This window comes from Octopus bimaculoides, chromosome 23 (genome assembly GCF_001194135.2).
Source record: "Octopus bimaculoides isolate UCB-OBI-ISO-001 chromosome 23, ASM119413v2, whole genome shotgun sequence".
In the NCBI taxonomy this organism is placed as follows: domain Eukaryota; kingdom Metazoa; phylum Mollusca; class Cephalopoda; order Octopoda; family Octopodidae; genus Octopus; species Octopus bimaculoides.
The window spans coordinates 37,566,438-37,576,893 of NC_069003.1; the positions used below are offsets into that span (position 1 = coordinate 37,566,438).

The 10,456-nt window shown below is 39.3% G+C and overlaps 1 protein-coding gene across 1 annotated transcript in view; it reads left to right on the forward strand.

Annotated features, from left to right (window-relative positions):
- Positions 1 to 6,591: 6,591 nt before the first annotated feature.
- The window catches only part of LOC106878377 (monocarboxylate transporter 4), a 9,644-nt gene continuing 5,779 nt past the window's right edge, over positions 6,592 to 10,456 (forward strand). Inside the window, exons 1-2 of the mRNA XM_014927569.2 lie at positions 6,592 to 6,773; positions 9,408 to 9,551. Coding sequence (XP_014783055.1) covers positions 6,635 to 6,773; positions 9,408 to 9,551 — 283 coding nt within the window. The 5' untranslated portion in view covers positions 6,592 to 6,634. The remainder of the gene's footprint in view (positions 6,774 to 9,407; positions 9,552 to 10,456) is intronic.

Below are 10,456 nucleotides of genomic sequence, written 5' to 3' on the forward strand. Positions count from 1 at the left end.
CATATATGCATGCACATGTGTGTATATATATATATATATATATATATATATGTGCTAGATGTATACATGTGTGTTTGCTTATGCATATAGATATTTAAGCCTTGCTATGTACGCATCCCATCCTCTCTTCTTGCCAATCTGAAGCCCTATCCTCTTCTATTGCCCTCCCTTTTGCTGCTCTTACTCTAGATGGTGTACAGAATTTAGGAAATTGCAATTCATTGAGTAAATTAATTATTATCTATGAATGAGATATCTCTGCCAGCTGACAAGTTTTCACACAACTCTTTCTCACAGGCACTGACAACAGCCATATTCCAACTGTCTTCCCCCTCTTCCTTACAAGTTCAACTACTTTAGGTCAGCCATTATCAATGTAGGTGCAACGAAAGGTAGGACTGGTGAGATTGCTGAAAAAATTGAGTTTTGTTATGTAGATGTGTGGTGTGCAAGAGGCAAGATCGAAGAGATCCTCTGCTACATTCCCCACGGGCAAAGAACATAGGTACAAATTCATTTTTGTAGGCAGCAGTTATAAGATGGGTGGTGTAGGCATACTTTTGGCAGAAAAATTGGTAGATAAGGTAATTTAGATAGTCCGAATGTGTGATGAGATTGTTAAGCTGAGACTTACCTGAGATAAATCAACAGTTATATTTATCTCTGTCTATGCTCCACATTCTGGACTGACAGATGATTAGAAAGACCAATTTTTATGAGGTCCTTTTGCATACTATCTCAACAACAAATGATAGAGACTGGATTATTGTGGCTGATTACTTCAACGGACATATCATGCAGTATCCTCGTGGGGGTTATGGTTTTGGCTCTAGAAATTAGAAGGGAACAAGGTTCCTGGAGCTCTGTCATGCAAATGATCTGATGATTTGCAACGTTAGCTTCAGGCAACCAGCCAGTTAGCCACCTGATCCCCTATCAATCCAGTGGGCACACGAGTCAGATTGACTACATCTTTACTAGACAATGAGACAAACAGATGCTTGGAAATGCAAAGTCTTTCTCAGTTGAAGAATGTAGAACCCAGCATAGATAAGTAGTTAGTGACATCAGAATTAGAGCTAGGACTTGGACAAACAAACAAGTTTGGGAAAAGAGGTCACAGAAGCTCAAAGATTCAACAAACAGGCAAAAATGTTAAAATATTTTAATGAAAGCATTTGAGAAAAAGGGGAAGAAGTTAGAGATATAGCTTGGAGGATAATTGGAAGTTCCTGTGGGACAACCTACTGAGGACTATAGACCAAATCTGTGGTTTGTGAAAGATCCTGGCCTGGCAAAGGGTGGAATAATGATGAAACAAGGAAGTAGACAGAAATATAAAAGCAAAAAATCAGGTGTGGAAAGAGTGGAAAAATGGTGGTGATAAGGGATTATATCCGATAGCAGAAGATTATATCAGGTTTACATTGTGAAGGGCTGAGCAGAAAGTAGATTTGCCAATATTTTACAACATCAGGGTCAGAAGCATGAGGTGTTCTAGATTGCAAAACAGTGTATCAGAGAGAAAAGAGATGTGTTGTAGGTGAGAAATGTGTGTAGACAGATAATCACATGCTTGTACTTAATGATTCTGAGAAGAAAGAGGCATAGAATTGTTATTATGAAAGGCTATCAAATGTGAACAATGCACTGGAAGAAGGGAGTCTCTCCAACATTGATCTAACAGAGGGATCAGCTATCCTAGTTCACAGCAGTATGATAGATAAGGCAATTAAGGACATGAAGACTGGGAAGGCTCTTTTTCCATCAAGAATTACCATTGAGGTGCTTAAAAGACTCTGGTGGAGTAGGATATGGCCTAGTTACCTGTATGGTCAGTCAAGTTATACAGGAAGGTGTCATGTCTGATGACTAGTGTAGCAGTATTATACTTGGCTGTTACAAGGGAGATGCCTTAGAAGTAATTGAAGAGGTACCGAATTACTGGACAAAGTCATGGAAGTTGTGGAGAGAATTATTAAAGCCCAACTGATAAGGGATAAAGTTAAACTAGATGAGACATTGTTTGGTTTTGTGTCAGGGAGGAGTAATATGAATGCCATCTTCCTAGTGAGACAAATGCAAGAGAAGTATAAAGCTAAAAGTAAACCATTGTGCTTGGCATTTGTTGATCTGGAGAACAGCATCCTTTGTTCTGTTATCTGGTGGTCTTTAAGGAAGTTAGGAGTAGACAAATGGCTTGTTAGGGCCATAAAGGTCATGTATAGTGATGCAGTCAGTAGGGTGAAAGTCAGCCATGTGATGAATTCAGCATGCAGGTAGGAGTTTGCTAGGGCTCAGATCTCAGTTGCCTTTAACTCCTCACAGTCCTCCAGGCCATAATAGAGGAAGTTAAAACTGCTCATGCATCCTGTCCAATCCTCTCTACCTCTCCACTTACATTCACTTCTCTGTACCATGAGGATACACTGTAGCACATCAACCCTCTCTCTCTCTCCCCAACTAGGGTAACCTCGTATCTCCTTTACAACAAGACGCTTGTTTCTGATCTTCTATCATAGTTTAACTTCTCATCACCTGGCATAAAACCACCCCTCTCAATGCCACTCCTCCTCTCAATGCCACTCCTCCTCTCAATGCCACTCCTCCACTCAATGCCACTCCTCCTCTCAATGCCACCCCTCCTCTCAATGCCACTCCTCCTCTCAATTGATGGATCCTTGTCTTGCAAGTGACTTGTTGACCTCTTTGGTGCCAGTATTATGTAAAAAGTACCCAATGCATTCTGTAAAGTGGTTCTATGGTTCAACTGGGGGTCTGGGAAGCCAGGTGGCTGCACCAGGCTCCAATCTGATCTGGCAATGTTTTCTACCGCTGTAAGCCCTTCCTAACACCAACCATTCCGAGAATGTAGTGCTTTTTACGTGCCACAGGAACAGGGGCCAGACGGGGCTGGCATCGACCACATTCGGATGGTGATTTTTACGTGCCACTGGCACGGGGAGCCAGACAGGTGGCACTAGCATCAGCCACAACTACAATTTCCATTTGATTGTGGTTTGATTTGATTTTGATATTGATGTACTTGACTCACAATCCAAAAGCTACTTTTAAGTGGGCTGATTATGCGACACTGGTAGAGGCTACAGCTGTGATCTCACTTCATATCTGTGTGTGTGTGGGTGAATGTACATGTGTGTCTGTGTGTGAATATATGTATATATATATATATATAGAAATATGCTGTGCGTGAGAAGACCCGGCAAGACAAGTGAGACCATAACCCATGGCCTTTACCAGGGGTGTAGCCAGCCCACTTATGCATACCTTTCCTTCTTTGGACACAAAACCCTGCTTGCAAAGAACTGTTGAGGCAAGTGAAATCGAAATCGAAATTGAACCAAATTCGATGACTGGCACCCATACCAACCTTCCTTCATTGGACACGAAACTCAGCTTGCGAAGACCTGTTGGGGCAAGTGAGATCGAAACTGAACCAAATTTGATGACTGGCACCCGTGCCAGTGGAGCACTAACAGCACCATCTGAGCGGCATTACTGCCAGAGCAGCGGTCTCGCTCCCGTGCCGGTTGCACGTAAAAAACACCATTTGAGTGCAATCGTTTCCAGCTTCACCTTACTGGCACTTGTGCCGGTGGCATGTAAAAAGCACCCACTACACTCTTGGAGTGGTTGGCGTTAGGAAGGGCGTCCAGCTGTAAAAACTCTGCCAGATCAGATTGGAGCCTGGTGCAGCCATCTGGTTCGCCAGTCCCCAGTCAAATCATCCAACCCATGCTAGCATGGAAAGTAGACGTTAAATGATGATGATGATGATATATATATATATATATATAGATGTAGATACTCACACACATGCACACACGTACACATGCACACACACATATGCAGAGGATTGGCTTAAGTGTTTAAGATTTTATGCTTGATTACCTGTTAAACTCTTAGATTAAGATGTACTTTGTCCTGACACTCTAGACTCTAAAGTGAACGTCTACATATGTGTCTGTACATCTTTGTCTATATGTTTGTGAATGTGACTATGTGTATGTATCCATATTCATATATGTACGTGTGTTTACCTTTTGTTAATTATCTCTCCAAACATAAGTGTAACATCTGTTGACATTATTTTTACCCATGAAAAATGAATTTGCACTTTTAGGTGTGACTTGCTTTCTAACCAGGTGGTCTAGTGTTCAGTTCTATTGTATGGCACCTTGGGCAAGTGTCTTCTGCTGTAGTACTGGGACGACCAATGCCTTGTGAGGAAATTTGGTAGATGAAAACTGAAGAAAACTTGTGTGTATGTATGTGTGTGTGTGTGTGTGTGCATAGAACAAAACAATTTGATTCAAATCCTTGGCATTCTGAGTTTCAGACTCTTGGCTAGTCTTCGGCCATTGAAGTCCTAATGAGAGATCGATTGAGTTAATGTTTATTACTGGACATTGTCTCCCCACTGCAAACCGTTGGTCAAGTGTTCATGAATGCTGCTCAACAGAATTTGGAGCAATTGTATATATTGTATATATATTTTATATATATTGTATATATATATATATATTGTGTATATATTTTCAGAGGATTCAAAGGAATCAAGTATTTAGATAGTAAAAGCACCAAGATAGATTCAGGGATAGTGCTCCTGTGTACCAGCAATGTATACTGATATACAACATGTCTGAAACAGCTGTGGTGAACTGCAACCCATCTGCATTATCATTTATTTATATATATATATATATATACACAGTTGCAGGATGGAAGATGTTTATAAGCCATTTAAAAACACACACACAAAAAAAAAAGCAATTAGATTCACTTCAACATTTAAATTTAATTTGTGTCAAAATATTTTTGTCGCTTTGAAACCATGACCTGTTTACTGACAAAACTTTGTGCTGCATATATATATATATATATATATATATATATATATATATATATATATATATATTGTAAGACAAAACTGGAATTGTCATTGCTACCATATTAATAACGCCATTGACCTCTGTTGACCCATAGTGACCCAATATCCAGAAGCCATCTTGGATCCATCTCACTGCTTTGTATGAGCCTGAGGAGAGAAATTCTTTTCACCAAACTTTAAGTTGCATGGAGCTGAATTAAACTGTTATGAAATAATATATGTAACTCCTACCAAAGGCATCAAGTGCCACTTTCTTTAGCTTGTCCACTCACTTGTGTGTGTGTGTGTGTGAACGCACACACACACACACACACACACACACACACACACACACACATAATATATTATATCGGGTGTTCAAAAGGTCTCTCTGCAGTAAGTATTTAATAGTTTTCAGGCGATTCTTGTACACTGATCTTTTACTTGCTCCCCAGATAAAAAGCCTGTCAGTGTTAAACCAGGTGATTGTGGTGGCCAAAGTCCCTTTGAAATAATCCGTTCACCGTAAAATTCTTGAAGTAGTGCCATGGTGAGGAACAGGATGAAAGATTTACTGCGGAGAGACTCTTTGAGCACCCTGTATTATATTGCATATTATATAGAGAATGAGTGGGAGGGAGAGAGAGAGAGAGAGACCAGGGGAGAAGCAGAGTGAATGTTTAGATACGTTGCCAATCCAATCTTATCATTTACCATTAAATTTAATCTGAGATTTTTCTTTTCTTTTTCCTTTGTTTATGACGTCCTACCTTTTGTAATCACTATTTTATCTTGCTTTACATTCAGTATTGGTGAACGATATGCTGGAATGTTATAGATTCAAAATAAGGTCGCCTGTTTGATTAATAAACCCTCTATTTTCTAAAAGCACCCTTTATCATTATTGAACTCTGGCCTCAAACTGTATTTTCAGTGCTAAACACATCTCCTTTGTACTTCTATACTTATTCATTTGGTTTATGTTTTCTCGCTTTAGGACAGGCGTGGTTGTGTAGTTAAGAAGCTCGCTTTGTAACCACGTGGTTTCATGTTCAGTCTCAATGTGCCACATCTTCTAATATAGCTCTGGGCTAAACTGTCTAAATGAATTTGATAGACACAAACTGTAAGGCTGCAGTAGAAGGCATTTACCCAAGGTGCTGTGTTGTGGGACTGAACCTGAAACCATATGGCTGCAAAGTGAACTTCTTGACCATACAGCTTTAGATGGGCCTAAAATGATCCAGAAATGGCCTTTTGTTTGTCTGTTGTATTTGTCTTTGTGTATCGTTGCCAACCTGCCACCAACTCAGTATGACACTGTTAATTAAAGACGATGATGTTACAACTAAATGACAATCATCATCAACTCCTAAACGTCGTTTTCTTCAGTCCTGGGATTCATACCTAGTTTCCGTGGCATATAAGTGACCAAGCTTACAGTATCCTCCCTGAACAGGATGCCAATCTGTTGCAGGGTTACACATTTACTGCTCAATGGATTGGAGCAACATGAAATAAAATATTTTGCTTGAGAACATAACACTTAGTCCAAGAATCGAAATCATGATCTTGCAATTGTGAGTGGAACACCGTAATAATTAGGCCACATATCTTCGTCTACTGACAATGACCTTTACAAAACATTACAGTGCTTAAAATATACTTTTGCTTTTTTTTGTGTGTCTTTTCAGAAACAAATGGTACCAAAGAATTACCCAGTGCATTCTGGTATTTTGTGGCATGTACATTGCCGCCTGCAGTGTTGGTTACACAAATTCATTTGGGGTTCTATACGCCGAGATCGACACGTATTTTAAAGCAGCAAAAGAAGTGTCCGCTCTTGCACCAGGCTTATGTACTGCATTATCTGAAGGAGCAGGTAAGAGTTGAACCATGTAAACACACAGACACACACACAGACAGAGAAAAAGAAGGTAGTCAGGATCTGGATAAAAACTATTTAACTCCTTCATCCCTTTCAGCGACTGATCATGATCGAACCCTATCCGTAGTAAGAAATGATGAATACTTATATTCATCATGTTGATTGTTGGATAGGTCATCATCCAACAGTTACTGTGTCTATTTCTACCTGTTCTAAATTTTACCTGATGTTGGTGAATTTATTCAATGATGTAATCTATAAATACATTAAAAAAATTCTACTGAAACAGGTCTAGTAAATTTTAAAGACTATTCATGTTGTTCTTATATCTACACTACACCTGTAAACAAATCTGACTCAAATCTCAGGCTTATATTTGTGTTGGTACCTGTGTGTGTGTGTATGTGTGTGTACAGGGATTGGACAAAATAATGGAAACACCTAACGTCATAGCATCATAATTTTGAAACATCTATAAAACTGTCAAAAGCTTACTCTCTCTGTTTTGGAGGATGAACTTTAGCCCGTCAGTGATGAAATGTTTTTCAATGCGTGTCGGCAGTTCAGATTCGTATGTGTCTAGCATGTATTTTATTGCAGTTATTCCGTAGTCATGGGTTATATAAGTATATAGGTTGATAACATCGAAAGCAACAAAAGTTGTGGGTTCATTTGGCAATTTTGGCAGATGATTTAGCATGTTCAGGTCATCTCGTATGTAGCTCTGTTTGTGTTTTAGGACGGGTCTTAGGAGAATGTCCAAGAAGTTACAAAGTCTGTGGGTTTCACATGCAGGTCCTGCTATGATCGGTCTAAGCTTTAAGGCATATGCTTATATACATACATACATGCACACATACATACATACATACATAGCTGACGTACACTACCAACACATGCTACATCATGGCTGTTCCTACCGCACTACGATCACAATGCTATGATACCTAGCCAGTCCTGGCGCCCAACGTGTTGAGGCGCCTCCATTCTAATGAACCCTTTCAAAAATCTCTCTCTCTCTCTTTCTCTCTCTCTCTCTCTTTCTCTCTCTCTCTCTCTCTCTCTCTGGCAACTGCAGTAAGTGACGTTAGTTTGCATTCTTAAAACATAAACATTGATGATAAATAATCAAATTGTGATATTGTAAACATGTCAGTAAAATGATATCAAAAAGAAAAGACTATAGACACAGTTGTGTGGTCTGCATTGCATTAAAGTACACACTTATATTTGTCATGTTTATTTACCAGTTTTAGAGGAAGAATGTGGTTAAGAATCAGCTATTGTGGTTTTAAAAATCAACAGAAAAAAATCAAACAAAAACGTATTGATAATTGCAGAGATATAATGTTGTCAACGAAGTCTTGTTTCATTGACAAGCAAATATTTACTAAATGTAAATATTTATTTTGCTGTGAAAATGCTTTTGCAAATATTGCCTTCATAGTGAGAAAGACTTTTGTCAACAATTTACCTTATTAATGCCTGTTCCCTGCCCCATGTATTTACTTACTGCACACATTAATTACAGACGCGTCCACCCGTTACCTCAGTACACACACACCGACACATGCTCGCGCTCTCTCTCACACGCACACATGTGTGTGTGTATGTGTTTGTGTGTGGTGGTGGATGGGTGGATTTGTCTGTGTGTACTTAAGATTCCGCAATCTCCAGTTTCTTCATTTTGTCCTTACCAAAGAATATAGCTATCATGACACCACTTGTAATATATGAAACCGATGATATCATGTAATCAGGGTGTGTGTCTTTTCATATTAATTATTATTATTATTATTATTATTATTGTTGTTGTTGTTGTTATCATTCTGCACTTATCACTTTCTGATGTGTTGTCTACTCTGTATTTTATGTAGTTTGCTCTTAGTGCTTGCTCTTGTTCTCTGTCTGTCTTATCTTCAACATTCCTATGACCATGCATTCTTTTCTTTACCCACCTATTTTCAGTTTCATTCGTTTTCAATTTCTTGTACAGTGCTTTATCTTTGCAATCTTTCATCCTACACAAGCCTGACCTTCTTACTTCTAATAATAGCAGTTTTGTGGCATTTTTCACATACCATGCTATGTTGTTTTCTTCTGCTCTAATGCTGTGTTCGCATCCAATAAGTCCTCTTCCCTCTCTTTTTCTTGGTACATACAGTCTGCCTGTGTCACTTTTTGGGTGGAGTGTCCCATATCTAGTTAGCAACTTCCTTGTCTTTCTGTCTAAGCTGTTTAGTTCGTCTACTGTCCATGCGATTACCTCTGCTCCATATCTAAGGAGTGAAACCGCCCAGGTGTTGATAGCTTCAATCTTATTACGTCCATTTAATTTCGACTTAAGGATCAGTCTCTTGATGAGCTGGCAAATAGCAGGCGAAACTATTCGAGCTAATTTTGATGTCTTGTACAGAGGGAGAAACAGGGAGGGAGTGAGAGAGAGAGAAAAAGAGAGTGAGGAGGAAGAGAGAGAAGAGAGATTAAAAAAGAAAAGAGAGAAAGAAAGAAAGCTAAGTTTAGCATGGAATGATGGAATGGAAATAAATTTGTTTGTTGAATTGTAATTAATATATTGATGAAAACCATTTTTGATTTGTACAAGTTTTGTAATTCTTCCATTTCAAGGAATTTTGTGCACCGCCATGGTCAACAAGATTGGAACACGCTACACAATAATGATTGGTGGACTCCTTGAAATGATTGGTGTTTTCGTATCTTCCTTTGCCAACAGTCCGTACTTTCTTATTGGACCTCTCGGTGTGCTCGCTGGTATGTATGATCTAATGGTTCCTTTTATATTTTATCTTTTACTTGTTTCAACCATCAGAGTGCAGCCATGCACTTATTTTATAAGTTTGCTACTCCTTCGACCGGTGACTATTCCGAACCGCTAAGGTACTGGAACGTAAACAAAACTTAAATTGGTTTGTCTCTACCACCGTGGAAATCACGTGGCTGCAAGCGAGCTTTCGCTACACACGGCCATGCTTGCTCGTAGCATTTTAAAAATTATTGATTAACAAATTGCTCCACAGAACTCAACTACGACCTTATTATATTCCAGTCAGTGTACTGTGACCAGTTGCGCTGCTCGGCGAATCGGCTGTAAAAAACAAAATATAGAATAGAAATGCTAAGCAGTGATTTGTATAAATCCATACTTATTACCCGAATGATGGATGTTTGAAGCATATTCAAACCTGTTCGAAAGCCATTCACTGCATATTGTCATGGCGAAAATTTCTCGCAGTAGGCAAATGGGTGACTCGTACTTATTTCATCGACCTCGAAAGATTGAAAGGAAAAGTTAGCCTCGGCTGCTTTTAAACTCAGAACGTAAAGCTAAAAGAAGCGTCACCAAACATGTCCGTTGCGCTAATGATTCTTATTTCTTTGTTGCCCACAAAGGGCTAAGCATAGAGGGGACAAACAAAGACAGACAAAGGGATTAAGTTGATTACATCGACCCGAATGCGTAACTGGTACTTAATTTATTGACCCCGAAAGGATGAAAGGCAAAGTCGACCTCGGTGGAATTTGAACTCAGAACGTAACGGCTGACGAAATACAGCTAAGCATTTTGCACAGCGTGCTAACGTTTCTGCCAACTCGTCACCTGTTGCGCTAACGTTTCTGCCAACTCGTCACCTGTTGCGCTAACGTTTCTGCCAACT